Source organism: Prionailurus bengalensis, chromosome B1 (genome assembly GCF_016509475.1).
Source record: "Prionailurus bengalensis isolate Pbe53 chromosome B1, Fcat_Pben_1.1_paternal_pri, whole genome shotgun sequence".
NCBI classification, from domain to species: domain Eukaryota; kingdom Metazoa; phylum Chordata; class Mammalia; order Carnivora; family Felidae; genus Prionailurus; species Prionailurus bengalensis.
Window position 1 is genome coordinate 1,343,200 of NC_057344.1, and position 20,032 is coordinate 1,363,231.

The window sequence follows — 20,032 nt, forward strand, 5'->3', positions numbered from 1 at the left end:
ACACGTTGTCTCCAGCTCTCGTCCAAATATGTGTGATACGGAGAATACGCCAGAGATTCGATTTTACTTTAGCAAATTTGGGGTTATTTTTAAGGTATGCGTCCAACGCTGTTCCTTGATGCGATTGTACAAAACCGTTGTTTTATCACCTCAACAAGACAGTCGCAGCGTTGGAGAGGAGCTGAGTCCTGAAAATGCTCATCGCCTCCACTCCACACACCGAGGTGGCAGGTGGCTGAGCCTGTCCGTGTTCCCATGGGGTTCCAAGTCAGACCACTGTTGGCACTTGACTGGGAAATGACGGATTCACCCAGGAGGTGGGCAGGCAGGACAGGACTGCGAGGGCTACAGGCGAGGATCCTGTCCCTCCCGCCCGAGCATCACCTCCCAGCTGCCCCTATCCCTCCTGCCCAGCATCACCTCCCTCCCGTCCATGCCCCCATCCCTCCCGCCCTGCCCCCATCCCTCCCGCCCCACCATCACCTCCCGGCCCGCCCCCGTCTCCCTCGCCCCAGCATCACCTCCCGGCCTGTCCCTGTCTCCCTCACCCCAGCATCACCTCCTGGCCCGCCCCCGTCTCCCTCACCCCAGCATCACCTCCCAGCCTGCCTCCCGACCCTCCCACCCCAGCATCACTTCCTAGCCCGCCCCCGTCTCCCTCACCCCAGCATCACCTCCCAGCCCGCCCCCCAGCCCTCTTGCCCCTGACGCTTGCCTGTACCGCACATGCTTCTCTGTGCACAGAACGCACTCTGCCCCAGTGATTGGTCCCCATGCTTGTTTCTCCCACTAGACCATGAGTTTCAGACCTTGCCTCTTCAGAACAGGGACCGTCTCATCTTCTTCCTTCCCGACACCTGACCCCTGATGCCAGCATGGTGCACTGCAGACAATGAATGCACGGTGTGTGCGTGTGAGGACCGGTGGGTGGGGCACGAGTGAGTGGGTAGAAAGGCACAGCTAGAGCATTCTTTCCTGTGTGGAGAAGGCACAGACTGAGTTTTTGTGGGAGAGTTCAGGGCACCCGGGGGTTGGGGGAGCAGAGGACCTTGTAGAGGGTAGGGTCTTGGCAGGCCAGGCGGCTAAGCTCTGAGAAACCGCGCAGTGGGCACAGGGGCAGTGGAGGAAAGAGAGGGGTTCGCTGCGGCTGGGACTCAGGCACCGTGGCCTCAACAGCTGCAGCTCAGAGGGGTGGAGGTTGGGCAGTGGGACGCCAGGCCTGCGGCCGCTCCCAGGGAGCCAGGAGCATTCCTATTGCCAGCAACGCACTTGGCCGCCTCCAGTGGCCACTCCCCTCTCTCGTCCCTTCTTCCTTTCCTGCCCGTCTGCCTGCTGTTCACCCTCAAGTCTCTCTTGCTTTTATCTCCTTCAAGATCCACCCCAATACGCACCCTAACCAACTCACATCTCTGCGACGCACCCCAAACTCCTTGCTGCGATCGGTGTATCCCCCCGTCACGCCTCAGCAACACTCGGCCCGATCTAACCTCCAAGCACATCTCAAACACAGAAGTCCCTGAAATCCGACCAGAGTTGAGTGCAGGGGAAAGAAAAGCATGTTAAGTTCCTTTTAGGTCCCTGGGCTGGTTTCTGTGAGACTCGGCCCCTCGGCCGGGTGGCTGTGTGATAAGATAAAACATCCGAGAGGAGCCAAAGGCTGACACACTCGTGCTGTGCAGGTGCGCGTCCTGAGCTGGGGAGGTGGTGTGGTCTCCCTTCTTCCTCCTTGGGGGCCAGGGGGCCCCACGGCTTATCTTTCTGAGCTCTGTGACCTGCTTTTCTAGTAATGGGGTTTGCCGTCATAATTTAGCCTACTTCCCGGTGAGAGGAAGGCCCTGGATGTGTCCCCCGGGGAACGAGGATGACAGTCACCTACAGCTAGCTGTCAGAGGGACGAAGCTTCAGGCTCCGGTGGCCGCTTTGGTGTGCAGCACGACAGCCTCCCCACTGTGCAGCCCCTGTTGTGGAAGGGGTCGCTCATCTTTCAGCCCCAGGATAGGAGCTGACCCTCACTGTGTGTTTGTTCAGCGACAAGCAGCATGTGTCCAAAGAGACCCTCTGGAACTTAAAACAGTGACCTTCTCCAGGGCCCTTGGTGAACTCCATGTAAAGGGGGTGGGAGTGGGCCTCTGAGCCTGTCACAGCCCTGCAGATGATCGTTCAAGCTGTCTAGGGAGGGGCTGGTGAGAGAAGGAGACCCGACCATGTGGTGACTGGAGGGACCGCACACTTGAGACAGGGGGCGTTCCTCGGATCGCAGACCGCACAGTTTGTGGACTGAGAACCATTCCATCGACAGGGGCCACAATGCAGTCGTACCTAGAACCCCAGGGGCCACAATGTCATCATACCGAGAACCCCAGGGGGCTGCAGTGTAGACATATCTAGAACCCCAGGGGCCACAATGTCATCATACCTAGAACCCCAGGGGCCACAAAATAGTCATACCGAGAACCCCAGGGGGCTGCTGTATAGTCATATCTAGAGCCCCAGGGGCCACAATGTAGTTATACCTAGAACCCCAGGGGCCACAATGTCATCATACCTAGAACCCCAGGGGGCTGCTGTATAGTTATATCTAGAACCCCAGGGGCCACAATTTAGTTATACCTAGAACCCCAGGGGCCACAATGTAGTCATACCGAGAACCCCAGGGGGCTGCTGTATAGTCATATCTAGAACCCCAGGGGCCACAATGCAGTTGTACCTAGAACCCCAGGGGCCACAATGTCATCATACCTAGAACCCCAGGGGGCTGCAGTATAGTCATATCTAGAACCCCAAGGGCCACAATGTAGTAGTACCTAGAATCACAGTGATCATAACATAGTTATACCTAGAGCCCCAGGGGTCATAATGTGGTTGTACCTAGAACACAAGCAAAGCTCAGAGGGGACACGGCAGTCTTTTGAGTCCTGCTGGGGTCCTGCTTTGGGGCTGTTTGACCTTGGACAAGCCATTTGCCCCCTGACCCCCTTTTCCTTGTTTGGAAGAGCTGGTGCTGACGGCTACCACACGAGGGCTGCTCCACGGGTCAGACTGTGTCGTGGAAGAAGCATTGTCCACACAGGACGCGCTGCACTCATGTCCATACTTACTGCTCGTCTCTGTCCCTCGGACTGTTGAGACAGAACACCACACACACCGGCTCAAACCACAGACTCGTCCCTCACACACTGGAGGCTGGACGTCCACGGTCCAGGTGCCGGCAGACTCGCATCCTCGTCCGGCTGTGTCCTCACGGGCGGAGAGCCCGCGCTGGGTCCCTTCCTGTGAGCACGCCCGCCTAGGACCGCACTCAGCCTCCGTCTCCTCCTCCAGGCCCTGTGTCCACACAGTCCCACGGGGGCTGGGGCCCTGCCCTGTGAGTCTGGGGGACACTCAGTGCACGGCACTGCTTGTCACCATCCCGTCGGGGAGACGTGGTGAAAGCCACTGGCACCACCGCCGGAATCCCCGCGAAGTCCCCTCCTGATTCCCTGCCTTGGCCCCAGATGCCCTGTCCACGCTCACAGTACAGAGATCCCTTCAACCTACGGCTCTCCTGCCCCTTCCTGCCCCCGAGACCTCCCGATCTATCGGAAGTGGAGCAAGTCCCCGGGGAACCCCACGCTGGCCAGCCTGCACACGCCTCACCCAGGCTCTGCCCCACGGGGCCTCCCAGCAAGCCCACCTGACTTTCCCAGTACCTGTCACCACCGAGGCGCATGGGGCCTGTTCCCTTGTCCCCACGGTCTTGTCCACCACACCACAGCATGTGCTTCCCAGCAGGTGCTTCGCGCCATGTGCCGACGGGCAGAACCTCACCAGCAGTGCGAGAACGAGGTGGGGTGTGCAAACCCTTCAGCGGCCTCTGCACACACTGACTGGGTGCTGTCCCCGAGCCTCTCATCTGCAGAGGGGGCGGTGGGGACCCCATGGCGATCCGGCAGGCCACGCCGTGCGGTGGCAAGAACAGCCTCTGACTGACTCTACGCGCTTGGGCGGCCTCGTGTCAGAAGCTGCAGAGCCCGGTCAGGCGGCGGCCACACGCTATGGCCACGCGCCTCCTCCCAGGGCCTCCCTCTGTGCTCGCTTGTGGAACTGAGAGACACCGCCACGCTGGAACCGTTTGTGGGTAACACACTCATGCTTTTGAAAATGGTGTGTAACCGCACAAACGTGGAGGGTTTCTTCCACCGGGAGCCCTGATGTTACAACACTAGGATCTTTTTAAAAGGACATCTAAAGAAGGAAAGCACAGGAAGTGAAGAGAAGTGCTTCAGCCGGATGCTTTCCACTGAACTCAGCCCAGGGCCTCAGTCAGGATGCAGCAAGGCCTTGCCTGCAGAACCTTTCCTTCAAAGGGGCTCAGAGCGCTTGAAGATGAGGAGTTCTCCTGAGCGACGGCAGGCTGGGAACGTGCAGGAGGACACAAGTGTGCCTGGCATCCGGAGAGATGCGCAAGCGGCCCTCACCCCTGGGAGGACACGAGTGCTTACAGCGTGTGGTCAAGTGTCGCTCACTTCTACAGTCACCGGCTGGCCAGACACCAAGGAGGATGCACCACAGTGGCCAAAGGGACTCTACTAACTACGGGGAGCGACTTGGAGAGACAGGAGGCCAGCTGGGCAACATGATGCTGCACGTGACAAATCAGCAGTGAGGGGCACGGACCCGAGGGCCACGGAGGTATTTGCAGGTTGATGACCCACATCCTGAGATGAAGTCTCACCACGCCTGGGACCGCGCCTGGGAATTTGCCCTCTAAATGCTTCCCAAGTGACTCTGGTGTGAAGCCTTGGTCTCCAGACCTTTGAATCTTGGGTGGATAAAGGCAGAGCCTCGCTATGTGAGGAATGTGAGTGTCCCAGGACAGGTGCTGGCTGCTGTCCCCGCAGGAGACTCAGTGAAGCCTACGGAGTCCCGGCCAGGCTGCCCCGATGCGCCTCCCCCCACGGTCCCCAGGCAGGGGGCCCCAATGCGCCCCCCACGGTCCCCAGACAGGCTGCCCCGATGTGCCCCCCACGGTCCCCAAGCAGGGGGCTCCCTATGCACCAAAAAGCTACCATTCACTGCACAACTTGAACCATCGTCATCAGATTTGTCTGATTTTGTAAGAAGGCAGAACAGTGAATAACCAAACCACGTAAAATATCCTTACGGAACAGAAATCTGATCACGACACGTGATCCAGGAAGGCAAAGACGGGGGACAAAGGAGGATGCGTGTGAACATGCTCAGGACCTTTGCACTGAGCCCCAAGTTTGCCTCTGAGCCTGACGGCTTCGACCACACGTGTTGTGCCCTAGACAGAAGCCATTAAGGAGCAAACCAACAAGCTTATGCTTCCCTAAATTTTACTAAGCAGGTTTTTTTTGCTGGGTTCTAACACACATGGGGAAAATTTTGTAAATTAAAGTTTGAATGTGTTCAACTTCATGTTTTTGTTTATGTCTCCTCCCATTATAGGTGTTTATTCATGACGTGCTTTGTGGGGAAGTACACACATTGTACACTTTGCCCATCCACGTGCGGTTTTCGGCATACTTACAGACGTATGCAACCAACAGTGCCATCGACTGAGAGCATTTTTAGTGCCCATACCCTCAGCAGTGACTCCCCATCCTCCCTGCCCCAGCCCCTGACCAGCAACAAGCTGCTGTCTGTCCCTGAGGACCTGCCTGTCCTGGACGCTGCACAGAAGTGGGATCATGTTTCAGTCCTTGGTTTCTGTTGCCTCCTAACATTCCACTGAATGGATACGGCCCTTTGTGTATTCATCAGGTGATAGACAGTGGGGTTGTTTCCACTTTGGGGCTGTGTTGTGGACGGTGCTGCTGAGAACAGAAGTCCACAAGCTTTGGGGACACAGGCTTACATCTCTGTTGGGCGTGTGCCTGCAGGTTGGATCCCTGGGTCATGTAAGGAACTGCCAGACTTTTCCACAGCAGCTGCACCATTTCACGTTCTCCCCTCTCCAGCGGTGTGTCAGGTTTTACCTCCCTGTGTGCTTCGAAACCCTTGTTCCCATCCATCTGTTCCAGAAATCCTGGTGTGTGTGAAGGGTATCTCACTGGTTTCAGCTCCGTTTCCCTGATGGTTAATGACGTTGAGCATCTTTTCACATACTTATTGGCCACTTAGGCATCTTCTTTATTTTTGAGAGAGAGACAAAGCACAAGCAGGGGGATGAACTGAGAGGAAAGGAGACACAGGATCTGAAGCAGCTCCAGACCCCGAGCTATCAGCACAGAGCCCAATGCGGGGCTCAACCCCACGAATCATGAAATCATGACCTGAGCCAAAGTTGGTTGCTTAACCAAATGAGCCCCCCATTTATGTATCTTCTTCAGGGAAATATCTGTTCAGCAACTTTGCCCATTTTTATTTGGATATTATTTGCCTTTTTTATAACTGAGATGTAAGTGTTCTCTATATACTCTACATATAATTTCCTTATCAGATGCATATTTGCAAGAATCTTCCCCATTCTGTGGGTTGTCTCTTCACTCTCCTGGTAGTTTGCTTTAAAGCAAGAAGCTTTTAATTTTAGGAAATCCATTTTGTCTTTTTCTTTGTTTCCTGGACTTTGGATGGCATGTCTGGGAACCTCTTCTAATTCACATGACCAAGGAGAGGTGTGCATTTTCTCTTTAAAGAGTTGTACGCTTTTATTCCTTACTTTTAGTTCTCTGATCCATTCTGAGTTCATTTTTGCATATAGTATAAGGGGTGCAGCTTTGCTCTTTTGCACGTGGCCACTGGGTTATCCCAGAACCATTTATAGAAGAGGCTATTCTTTCAACAGTGTTAGCGCTCTTATCAGAACTGAACTGGCCACAGATGTGTGGTTTCATGTCTGGACGCTCAACGCTATCCCATGGGCCTATATGTATATCCCTGGGACAGTGCCACGCTGTTTTCGTTACCATAGCTTTGTAGTAAGTTTTGGAACAGGACCTTTGAGCCCTCTGACTTCCTTCTTGCTTTGCAAATTGTTTTGGATGTTTGGGACCCACTGCGTCTCCACATGAATTTGAGGACTGATTTTTTTCCACTTCTGCAAAAAAGCCAGCAGGAATTTTGATAGGCATCCTGTTGAGTCTGTAGGTGACTTTGGGTAGTATTGAAAGTCATCTAATCCATGAACACAGGATGTCTTTCCATTTATCTAAGTCTTTTTTTTTTTAATGTTTATTTGTGAGAGAGAGAGAGAGAGAGACAGAGCATGAGTGGGGGAGGGGCAGGGAGAGAGGGAGACACAGAATCGGAAGCAGGCTCCAGGTTCCGAGCTGTCAGCACAAAGCCCGGCGCGGGGCTCGAACTCACAGACCACGAGATCATGACCTGAGCCGAAGTCAGACGCTCAACCAACTGAGCCACCCGGGTGCCCCACCATTTATCTAAATCTTTAATTTCTTTCAGAGATGTTTTCTAGTTTTCGAGATACAAATGTCTCACCTCCTCGGTTAAATGTAGTCCTGACCATTTGATTCTCGAAGACATTACTGTCAATGGAATTGCTCAACTAATTTCATTGTTGGTTTGTTCGTGGCTGAGATGTAGACACATAACTGACTTGCACGTTTTGATCATGTAACCTGCAACTTTGGTGAATTTGTTTATTAGCTCAAATAGCTTTCTTATGGATTCTCTGGGATTTTCTCTCTCTAGGAATATGTCATCTGCAAATAGAGATAGATACATCTCCTTTTCTTATTAGGATGTCTCTTATTTCTTTTTCTTATCTAATTGCCCTGGTTAGAACTTCCTGTTCAGGGTTGAATAGCAACACCAAGAGCAGAAGCCCTTGTCTTGTGCTGATCCTAGGGCAAAAGCTTTCAGTCTTACACCACTGAGTATGTTAACTGAGTTTTTCATAAATGCTTTTATCACATTGAGTAAATTCCCTTATGTTCCTAGTTTTCTGAGTGTTCTTACCATGAGAGGTTGTTTGATTTTCCCAAATGCCTTTTCTGCATTTGAGTTGAGTTGGTCACGTGTTTTTGCTTTGGTCCTATTACTCTCTTGTAATATGTTGATTTTTCTATGTTGAACCTCTTTTGCATTCCCAGGATAAATCCCACTTGGTCATGGTGTATGATACTTGGAATACACTGCTGGGTAGGTTTGCTAGTATTTTGTTGAGGATGCTTGCATCTGTGTTTATAAAAGATATTGGTCTGTAATTTTCTGTCCTCATGATGCGTTGATCTGGCTTCCATATCAGGTTATGCTGGCCTCATAGAATGAGCTAGAAAGTGTTCCCACTTCTTCAACTTTTTGGAAGAGTTTGGGAAGAATTGGCATTAATTTTTCTTTAAGTGTTTGGCAGAATTCACCAGTGAAGCCATCCGGTCCTGGGCTTTTTCTTTGTTGGGAGGTTTTGATTCCTGGTTGAGTCTCCTTATTGTTATTGGTCTGATCGGATTTTCTGTTTCTTCTGGAAATAATTTGTGTATTTCCATGAATTCACCCATTTCATCTAGGTTGTCTATTTTTTAGTGTAAGTTGTCATAGTATCATAATCCTTTTTATTTATGTCATCAGAGGTAACTCCCCAGTTACATTTCTGATTTTAGTCATTCGAGCTGTCTCTCTTCCATTCCAGCCAAAGGCTTGTCAATTTATCAGTCTCTTCAAAGAACCAACTCCTGGTTTCGTTGATTCCCTCCATCATTTCATTTATCTCTGCTCTAAGCTTTACAATCTCCCTCCTACCTCTAGCTTCACACTTAGTTTTCTTTTTCCATCTGTATGAATTTTAAGGTCGGCTTTTGAATTTCTATAAAGAAGCCAACTGTGATTTTGATAGGGGTTGTGTGGAGTCTGCACATCAGTTTGGGAAGTGTCTCCACCTTCACCGTGCTAAGTCAGTCCACGAATAAGGGACACCTGTCCATTGGTCCAGAGCATCACGGACTCCTCCTGCCATGTTTTGTGGTGGTCCACATACTCACCTTGTACTTGTTAAATTTTTGAGGAAACTCTTTGTTGATGGGGGTTCACGTAGGGTCCTCTTAACATATGGCGGGAGACATCTTTCCTACCTTCATGTGGTAGATACAGGAGTAGGTTCACATGGCTGTTTCTTATCACACCCCCCAGCTCATGCGTATGTTGTGAGGTCCCGACGGACGCAGATGGGACCGTGGGCCTGAAGACTTACGAGAGAAGGAGGCTGAGGCAGGTGCCTCAGCAGGAAGGATGGGTGGGTGTGTAAAGGGTGAAGGCAGCAGAGAAGAAAAGGGAGCCAGGGCAACCCCAGGGACGGAGTGGGGGCACCTCACAGCTCTTCACGGGGGCAGAAGACACGATGGTAAGTGGAACTGGTGTGGGAAAAATACACGATAGCAGAATATTTCGCTTTTCGGCAAGCGGCTCCACAGCCCGCTCACCAAGTCCGTATTGTTTGGTGTCGTCTTGTGCGGGCTGCTCTTTACTCTTAGCTTCTACCTTTAGTGAGGATGTTCCTTTTAGGGTGCACGGCAAGTGCAGTGACGATGACGGGGACACACGTCTGGCCGGTGGGCACATGGAATAAAATCAGACGAAAGGCAGGCAGGCACCTCACCTGACTCGGTGAGCTTCAGGCCCCCGGGAGACACAGCTGGTGTCCTCAGTGCGGCGGGACCTCGGGGAGGGGTGCCTGCCTCCAGGGCTGGGGTGCAGGGGCGGCTCCACGCGTTCTCCAAGACTCGGGCCTGAGCCCGTCGCCGCAACATGTGCCCAGCCTGGCTGGCTCACGCCTGGGCTTGGCGTGCCACCAGCAGCCGGCTTAATGAGAAAGGGCCCATGGGGCCCTCACCCAGTGCCTTCCCCCACCTGGTGGCAGCTGGTGCTGGCAGCAGGCCACCTGGAGCTGTGCGCACGCTGCGTGTACGTGCAGGTCTGCGTGCCTGTACGACCTCAGTGACCTTCCCCACCTGTCCTTCCAGCCTGGGCTTCCTCAGCTGCCTGTGAAAAGCGCTGGCTCCCTGCACATGGTGCCCGCACCCAGACACAGCGTGCGTACTTTTTAAAGTTCTTATCCCTACACTCAAAACATACTTTTTCAGATTCGAACACCAACAGTCTCGTGAAATCCCACAGTAAAATGTGCCTTTACCCTGTAGTTTGAATTTGGATAAGGAGGATTAGACCGCCGTTTTCTCTTGCCTCAGAACGAAATATGGTGCGGTGAGTAGCGGGCAATGAGGGAGCTAAGGTGCCCCCACATTCTGTGTCTGTTACCTCACTTAACACAGAGAGACTGCCAGCCCCCGAGTGTCTGTTCCGTGTTCCAGAGACTTAAGACAACAACAACCTGTAATACAGGTCTCTAATGCACGTTTTAGAATCGCCATTGTTTACAGAACATTGTTTTGTTGTTTGTCGTTGGGAGTGATATTATTTTTACCCGGCAGTGCGTCAGTTTCCATGCCTACGTCGAGGCACTGGGTCCCGAAGAGCAGAGATGAGAATGTGTTCCGATGTGTTACATAATCAAATTCAATTCATTACGGCTAAACTTTTATCTTTTGTACTGTTCTTTCATGTGGCCGCACTCATAATGTAGCTTCTGGGCCGAACGTGAGGCAGAAATAGGATACGTGAGTGGAGCCATAATGGTTGTGCTTTTTAATATAGAGGAAGATTAGAATTGTATTAAATTACATGTTAATGGAAAAATAAAGCAAAAGATAATAGGATGACAACTTTATGCTGCTGTAAAGTCTAGATTACAGCACATAGTTTTGCTATTTATCAGCTGGATATTGAATTTCCTTTGAAAACTTGCTTTTAATTATATTAAAACATAATATAATCTACACTATCCTCTCCTAATATATTAAAGTGCTCTGGTTATAATTTGGCTGTTGAGAAAGGCAGGCGCCCAGGAGCTCTTCCAGGGCAGACACTCCCATGAGGCGGTGGCGCCCCTCACACCAGTGAGGTCGGGCTCTCTTCGGAGACAAGGGGTCCCTGCTCCGGAGGACGTGCAGGAGAGGCCCCTGTGCTGCCCTTCCTAGGAGACAGCCCCACCCCTGCTCAGCGTCCGGTCCCGGCCGCTGTCCGTCGCTCCCAGTAGGGTAAGTCATGCCCCGACTCCTTCAGGATCTGCGAGATTGTGCCTCTGCCTTGTAGGATATGTCCGCGTCTAGCTGGCCTGGACAGGTGGCAGTCCAGAGCCTGCAGAGGGGACATTTTGAATCCATGTCTGGGACCAGGCACTTGGCAGATGTCCGCAGGGGATGATGCTTCCTTACGTCAGTCACCAGAAGAGTTGGTCAGAAATGATGTAGGAGACGACTGGCATCTCTTAGGGTTCTTTCCTATTTCCCACAATTGCCCCGAATGTCTGTTTGGCGTCTGCTGTCGGGTGTCCCTGACCCCAGGCTGCAGGTGGCACCTCCCAGGGGAGGAGCTGCCAGGACAAGGACAGGGACAGGACGGGACGGGTGGGCGGGGCGGGCTGACTGGTCTGGCCTGAGGCTGGAGCAGCCCGGGGAGGGGGCTGGGCCAGCGTGGGAGCAAGGGGACAGCAGACAGCTTCCTCCCTGAGGAAGCGGGGCGCAGGTGCCTCGCGGAAGCCCGAGTCTTGTCCTGCCTCCAGGACGACGCACAGCGGGACCGCCTCCCCCGGGGTTGCCTGGACTGCAGGGGCTCTTGCAGAGTGCATGCTGCCTGGGAAGGAGCCCACAGAACAATGGCCAGAAATAAGGGTTGTTGCATTTGGTTAAAGCAGCATGCCTCACCGACAACGAGGGGCGGGAGGGAGGGCCTGGCCAGCCCACCCGGTCAGCAATGGCCTCCGGCACGCGCTCCGGACTGGCACACGGCCATCCCCCGAGCAGGCCGTCCCCGGGGCCGCTTGGATACAGGCTGACGAGTGAGGACTCAGCAGTAAGCCGGGAGCCGCTGAGCAGGGAGGAGCAGGCTGGCATGTGCACGGGCAAGCGAGGGAGGGAATGAGGACAAGGGGAGGGGAGGCAGGCAGGAGGCCGCTGCTGTGGCCCTGGCTGGCGATGGGCACTCAGGGTCTGAGCCAGGGCAGGGAGGAGGCGGGAGCAAGTGCCAGCCCTGGAGGGCATGGCCGGGAGAGAGCCAGCAGGTCTGCCTCCGGGGCTTCCCAGCCCCTGACAGCCTTTCCGGGACAGCCAGCAGAAGGCGCCCGGCCACCCCGGGGTCGAGTGTCGTGACACAGCAGCCTGAGCGGTCCCTGCACCCTGATGTCCTTGTGGGGAAGGTGGCAGGGGCTGTGGAGAGGGACACAGCCCAGGCCCATCCAGGGAGCCAGCTGGTCTCCGTTTTCCCAGGACAGAGAGCTGTCTGGGCACCCCCAGTGGGACGAGGAGGCCGGGGCCCTCAGATCCTGTCTGGGCTTATCCCATAGTGTCTCTCTCCTCGGTGCTCATTCTCACACCCTTCCCACCTGTTCCCGTGACAGACAGCTTCCATCTGTGTCTCCTGCTTCTATTATATGCATATTATGTAGCGTATGTGCGCATGTGGATACATGTTTTACGTGTACATACTATATATGCACATTATGCACTGTGATAGTCTGTGTTTCCTGCATGTATTATGTACACGTTATATACATATAAATGGATGGATACGTTATGTACACTGTATGTGCATATTTTATAGTAGGATCTATTTCCTGCATAAATTATATGCGTATTAAATATTATTTGTATATGCCACATATAGATATATGTATTATATATGCATACCATATATGCATGTGATATACTAGACTATTTCCTGCATATATGGTATGAATATTATATGCTATATATCATATATGGATATATGTATTAGAGATACTTGACATATACGCTATTATATCCTGTAACAGTGTATTTCCTCCATATATTACGTATACATTTATATACATATATATGGACATTATACATACTGTATATGCATATTATATGCTAGTCTGTTTTCGTGCATATATTATATGCATATTAGTACATGTGCATATCATATAGATATATGTATTATATATGCATACCATATATGCATATAATATACTAGACTCTCTTTCCTGCATATGGATGTTACATGCAATATGTATATATTATATATGGATATATGCATTATATATTCATACTGTATATGCATATTGTATATTGTAATAGAGTCTATATTTCTTGTATGTGTGATATATCTACATTATATACATATATTATGTATAGATAGGTTCATTGTATATGCATACTATATATGCATATTATATATTGTAATAGAGTTTGTATTTCATTCTTAGGTTATATGCATATTTATACCACATATGCATGTTATATATGTATACATGAACTATACATAATGTATGGATATTACTATAATAGTCTTTATTTCCCATCTATAACATGCATATTGTATACCAGATATGCATATATGTATGTCATATACTGTAACGGAGTCTATTGTTGCATCTGTTTGGAGACCTCTGGAAGCAAGCTCTGAACTGAGTCTGAAGCAGAAACACTGAGTCAGTAGGAAGCAGGGGTGAAGGAGAGGCTTCTCTGAGGAATCCTGGAATCCAATCACTTAGATTTAATAAACCCAGAACTTTGTAGATGCTGACCCAAGAGCGTGTAAGAGGACGATAATTACAACACCGACAACGGATGGCACCGGAGAGTGCCCTCCTCCTGAGGCCCTGCCTGTTGCTCGGCCAATGTCTTGTCTCCCGTCACATGGAGCAAACAGAAGCACAGGGAGTGTGGCTGGCCCGCCTGACCGGCCCGTGGAGTCACACACCACGTGGTGGCAGAGCTGGGGCCTGAACCTGAACGGTTCAGTGTCCGGACTCGTGTCCACAGCACGTAGCCACCTGCCTGAAAACAAAGCCAGCCCCCTCTGAGGGACGACTCCTTAGGACTTATCTGTGCACAATATTGCATCTCACATAAGCAAACCATGTTTTTCTGTCCTGGGTAGAATCTTACAGTTGAAAGGCAAGTATCTGAAATGAAAGTTAGGACATCCTGTGTTAGTCCTGCTTTGACACAGACAGGTGGCCTTGAGAAAGCCACCTCTTCTCCCCCTGAGCCGCAAGGACGTGGCTTTAGACCCTTCAGGATTAATGCATGAGTGCATATCACATGAGCTTACTGAGCAATATTGCTAATTAAATAGCAAATGTTACTTTTTAAACTTCTGAAACTGAACCACAGTACTCAAATCTAATTGAAATGTAACTCATTTTGCCCCCAAATTGTTGATTTGTTTAATAGCACAGTCTTGCTGTCCAGAGACCCGATGAATCTCGCAGACAATACATACTTGTGGTTGTAGAACTATATTTAGGGATAGCCAGAGTTTATGCTTCTATTTTTTTTAATGTTCATTTATTTTTGAGAGAGAGAGAGAGAGACAGAGTGTGAGCAGGGGAGGGGCAGAGAGAGAGGGAAACACAGAATCCGAAGCAGGCTCCAGGCTCTGAGCTGTCAGCACAGGGTCCGATACGGGGCTTGAACCCACGAACCGCGAGATCATGACCTGAGCCAAAGTTGGATGCTTAACCGACTGAGCCACTGGGCGCCCTGAGAGTTCATGCTCCTTAATAGTCTCCTACTTTGGAGCAGTCAGCGTATAGGGAAAAATGATTCCCCTCTCCAGTGCCCAAAACTGACCCCTGAGGACCGGATAAAACAGTGCCCGCGTGGGGTGTGCAATAATTGACTCTTCCAGCACGTCAATGAGGGTGGCGGCTGAAACGGCTCTGTGTGTTCTCTCAACAGACCAGCAGTACTCATGGTCCCCGACGCAGCACTTCAATGAGGGAAGGTACTCGCCGGCTCCCAGGAACATGAAGGGGCTGCCGGGGGGCCGGGCCCCAGCCCCGCTGTGCTCCGCCCACACCTGCGGCCTCGCGGGCCCCGAGGACTGCGAGCGTGCGCACGACCACCTGCACCATGTGCAGGAGGCCAGGCAGCCCTACCTGCTCAGCCCGGTGGACGGCTGCCCCCTGGACCACCACCGCTGCTCCCCCGGCAGCTCCGTGCACTCGGAGTGCGTGATGATGCCCGTGGTGCTGGGCGACCACGTGTCCAGCAGCACCTTCCCCAGGATGCACTACAGCTCCCACTACGACACGAGAGACGACTGCACTGTGTCGCACGCCGGCGCCAGGGCCAACCGCATCCCCGCCAACCTCCTGGACCAGTTCGAGAAGCAGGGGCCTCTGCACAGGGACGGGTTCCACACGCTGCAGTACCAGAGGACGTCCGCGGCCGCGGGGCAGCGCGGCGAGAGCCCGGGCAGGATACGGCACCTCGTGCACTCCGTGCAGAAACTCTTCACCAAGTCGCACTCGCTCGAGGGCCCCTCCAAGGGCCACGTCAACGGGACCAAGGGCGACGGCCGGGCGGAGGACCACCACCACACCCACCACCCCAAGCACGGCAAGAGGAGTAAAAGCAAGGAGCGGAAGCCCGACGGCAAGCCCCGGTCGGGCGCCAGCAGCTGGTGGAGCTCCGACGACAACCTGGACAGCGACAGCACCTGCCGCACGTCCAGCGTGGTCAACAGGCACCATGTGGACCACGTCTCCCACTGCTACCCCGAGGTGCTCCCGGGACCCTTTGGGGACCTGTCCCTGAAGACGTCCAAGAGCAACAGCGACGTCAAGTGCTCGGCCTGCGAGGGCCTGACCATGACGCCCGACACCAAGTACATGAAGCGGAGCTCCTGGTCCACGCTCACCGTGAGCCAGGCCAAGGAGGCCTACCGCAAGAGCTCGCTGAACCTGGACAAGCCTCTGCTCCCCCAGGACACCAAGCCCGCCCTGAGGCCGTGCCACTACCTGCAGGTAAGGGGTCCGGGCCACCTCCCGGCAGGGTCTCGCTGACAGGCAGTCACGGGCGGTGGGCTGGCCTCTGAGGGCCTCCCAATGCGCCTTCCCCATCAGTCCTCAGCCCCAAGTGCGGTGGGATGGCCTCTGAGGGCCTCCCAATGCCCCCCCCATCAGTCCTCGGCCCCAAACGTGGTGGGCTGGCCTCTGAGGCCCTCCCCATGCCACCCCCTCCTCCCCCCCCGTCAGTCCTTGGCCCCAAACGTGGTGGGCTGGCCTCTGGGGCCCTCTCAATGCCATCCCCCGTCAGTCCTCAGCCCCAAACGTGGTGGGCTGGCCTCTGAGGCCCTCCCCATGCCCCCCCTCACCCCCGTCAGTCCTCGGCCCCAAGCGCGGTGGGCTGGCCTCTGAGGCCCTCCCCATGCCCCCCCTCACCCCCGTCAGTCCTCGGCCCCAAGCGCGGTGGGCTGGCCTCTGAGGCCCTCCCAATGCCCCCCCATCAGTCCTTGGCCCCGAGCGTGGTGGGCCACTCCTTTGGTGCTTCAGGGCTGGAGGATGTGGCCCCAACGACAAAGCACATCAGCCCCTGGTCTGTTCCCGCCTTGGAAGGTGACCTGCAGCCAGCAGGGCCCCCCGACCTCTCCCGACTGGAGTGTGTCTGAGCCTTAAAGCACCACTGGGCATGCCTGGAACACGTATCTGCTCCTCCGGTGTGGCCTCTGGGCCTTTGTCCGGGGCGGGCAAAGACACACACACAAGTGAACGGGGCAAAGGGCGAGAGCTGCTCACGGCGGGATGCTTCTGTGACGTCCCTGAGTGTCTGCCTCCTCCTGACACCGTCCCTGAGCACCCTTACAATTAGGAGGCTCCTGCTTCCTCTACAGATGCCTCCCAATCCCTCTTACCGGCTGCCGGTGCCCTTAGCAGAGCTCAGAACGGGGAGAGTTGTCTTGGGTAGGGACGGGACGGTGTTCCCCTCCCAGTCCCTTGTGCGCCTGGAGAGACCCGACCCCTAGAATGAGGGGCGCTGGTGGACACTAGCTGAGTCACCGGGCAGTGGACTCACGGGGCAGGTGGACGACTGTGGGTCTTTCCAGGATGCAGGTGGCTGCAAAGATGCCACCCTGGCACACTGCCTAAAAGCCAGCGGTTCTGTTTTGAAAGGAAATGCTAACAAGTCACTTTCACAGGCAGATCGACTCGAAGACACGAGTTGGTAGCGGGGTGAGATGTTGTTGGTAGAGCCGTGGGAGAGGCTTCAGCTTTGCTTGTGGTTAGCAAGCCCCAGTCCTGTATGACGTACGAGTCTTGCCTGCCCGTCTAAAGGAACGTGACAAACAGACTCAGGGTTCGTGCCGGCCCCTGCTGGAAATGCAAAGTCTCCCGCTCTTCTCTCTGCGGCTTCCTGGACACTTCACCGTGAAGCTGTGTCTCCGGTGTGTGGGCCCCCGGGTGTCTGCCTCCGAAAACTGCCCCTTTCCGGGACACGTCTCCTGCCACACGTCCTCTGTGGTGCCTCACACCCTGGGCTCTTCCTGCCCTTGACCAAACATCCTTTCTCTGTCCGCCAGCTGCTGGTTTTAATTTGTTTTCATTATGGAAAATACGAAGCCCCTGTAAAGGCAGGAGTGTAATAGAGTGACCCCTGTATGCTCACTATCTCCCTTCAGGGAGGTGGGTTCCCAGAGGGTCTTGTCCCGTCCACACCCCTCGCCCGCCCACGCGGATGGAAGGAAATGCCCGCATCCCAAGGACCCGTTCCTGCACTCACCTGTAAAGGACCCACACCAGAAGATACGGGCTGTGTCTTTAGAAGCATAACTGCAATACCGTCCTCAGACATCAGGAAATAACGATCGTGTGCTAGCTTCACACATGCGCTCAGTACTCAACTGTCCCCATTGCTCCCGATTTCTTTTTAACGGTTTGGATCTGGATCCAGATAAGGGGCTACGTGGAAACCGGTTCATCTGTCTCTTTAAAGCCCATTGTTTCCTTCTGCATTTTCTCTCTCTTTCCTTAAAGTGCATGTATGTACGTGCGTGTGTATGTGGGGGTGTGTGTGTGCATGTGTGTGTGCGTGTGTGTGCGTGCATGTTGTTGAGCAACCAGCTCTGGAGGAGCGGCGTCCCTCGATCTGGTCCCGTCTGCGCCAGCTTCACGGTGTCGGCGCGGGTGCCCGTCTGTCCCCCCCTCGGGCTCCTGTGGTCCCTCTGCTCATGTGCTCATGCAACCCACTCCTCAGCCGTCCTCCCCCTTCCCTCCCAGAGCTTCCCCAGTGCAGCCGGTGCCTCGGGTGAAGGTGAGTGGGAGCTGCCCTGGCCAAGTTCTAGACCCCTGGGATACGCGGTCCTGACACAGATGTGTGGCGGGGGGTGAGGAGGACCAGGACCTCAAGAAGTTGTGTCTCAGTGCACAGACCCACACCTGTGCTACAGCAGACGTGAGCCCAGGGCGGGGACAGTGCCCTCTGGAGGACGCAGCTCAGCACTTCCTTCTCGCCCCGCCATCATCTGCTCCGTCACTGTGGGTCGCTCTGGCGAATATGGCGGTGACCTCACAAGCGATGCCCCTGTCTCCCCAGGCTGTCTGTCCTGCTGTCCCGGGACGTCACGGACCCACGTCCAGCCCTCACACAGGTCTCCCCCTGCCGACTGTACTACCTTTCCTGTGGACATGTGAATCTGCGGACCCTTGTGAGCCCAGGTTTCGTTCCCAGCCACGGCTGGGGAAGAGGAGGAATGTGTCTGCAGACCCTACAGAATAAAACTTAGGAGACAAGAAGGAAGGAACAAGAGCTTATAAGTTCTGCTCACATTCGTTCCCCCGAAAACTAGGCAGACGTGGAGCTAAGAGAGGAAGCTGCGTTTTCCTCCACCTTCGGTCCGTACGGACACCGAGTTCATGCCAGAGGAAGGCTCTTTGCATTTCTAAGTCGGTCGAAGCAGACAATAGACAGGATTGAAAGAAAATTAGGAGGCATTTTATGCTCTGAAACAGATGTTTTCGTCTTTTCTACCTCTGCAGACAAAGCACCTAAGGTCAAACTTTTAATGAATGTCACGCTGACTGGGGGCTGACAGCAGCCCTGAGCTCAGGGAGTTCTCCATGCGCGAAGCGGGAGGTGCCTGCGGGAGGGCAGTCACGGCAGGTGCACCTGCCTTCCCCGGCAGGAATGTGGGCCTGGCCTGCCCGTGGCTCCGTGGCTCCGTGGCCCCTGACCCATGGCTGCAGCGTCCCCACTGCCCCTCCCCTCCCAGGCTCCCCCTCCCGCCGCCTGTCTCCCCTCTTGGGTGTCTTCACCCGGCCTGTGGGTCCCTCCTGGTGAATCGGTGGCCTCGGAGATCTGGTGGCTGCGGTGTCTGGCGTCTACACAGGAAGCACTTCCATATTGACGTGTTGGGAAGCAATCAGAGAAAAGTAGCAGCAGAATGAAGTGCAGTCGTCTGCACACGGCTGGGGAGCACCTCAGACTCCCTTCCCCAGGCTCTGGGGGTCTGGCCTCCAAGAAAAAGTTCAGCGGGAAGATCAAGCATGCACACAAAAGTGCTTCTTAAAAATGCTACGTTTCCCATGGGGCGCCTGGGTGGCTCAGTCGGTTGAGCGTCTGACTTTGGCTCAGGTCGTGATCTCGCAGTTCATGGATACGGGCTCTGTGCTGACAGCTCAGAGCCTGGAGCCTGCTTCCGATTCTGTGTCTCCCTCTCTCTCTGCCCCTTCCCTGCTCACACTCTGTCTCTCTCTGTCTCTCAAAAATAAATAAACATTAAAAAAATTTTTAATGCCACATTTCCCAATTGCATTTGTTTCCGGGTCCTGTTTCGGGGTCTAGAGAAACCACCCGTCTTTTTCAAAGAGAGCCTGTTTATTGTTTCTTCATCGAGCATCTGAAAGGAATCTCAGTACCAGCCACCGGCTTCCACGCGATCGGACGCGAAGGGTCTGTTGTAACTCAGGGCCAGGGGCCGTGCACGCTCCTTCAGGACTTACTCGCCCCGGACCCCCTTCCCCAGCGGCTGCCGACCGTGTGTGCGTCTCCTTCCTGCCTGACTCCCACACCCCGTGCCGGTCTGCCCCTCGGTCTGTGCTCATCTGCTCGGCTGTCTGTGACGCGGGGGCCCAACAGGCTGTAGGCTTGGAGTCGGCAGACCGCCCTCCCCCTGCGGCCGGGCCCTGATGCGGCACAGAGACCTCACGCCTGGGCAAGAGGTGCACCTGTCCCGTGACGTCACAGAGGACACTTGGAAACCATGAAAGGAA

General features: G+C 54.1%; 1 protein-coding gene across 4 annotated transcripts in view; it reads left to right on the plus strand.

The window, feature by feature from the left end:
- DLGAP2 (DLG associated protein 2) overlaps positions 1-20,032 on the plus strand; it is a 791,263-nt gene that overhangs the window by 648,036 nt on the left and 123,195 nt on the right. For all 4 annotated transcript variants that reach the window (XM_043557189.1, XM_043557191.1, XM_043557186.1 and 1 more), the window contains one exon: positions 14,721-15,790. In XM_043557189.1, the coding sequence (XP_043413124.1) occupies positions 14,721-15,790 (1,070 nt within the window). The remainder of the gene's footprint in view (positions 1-14,720; positions 15,791-20,032) is intronic.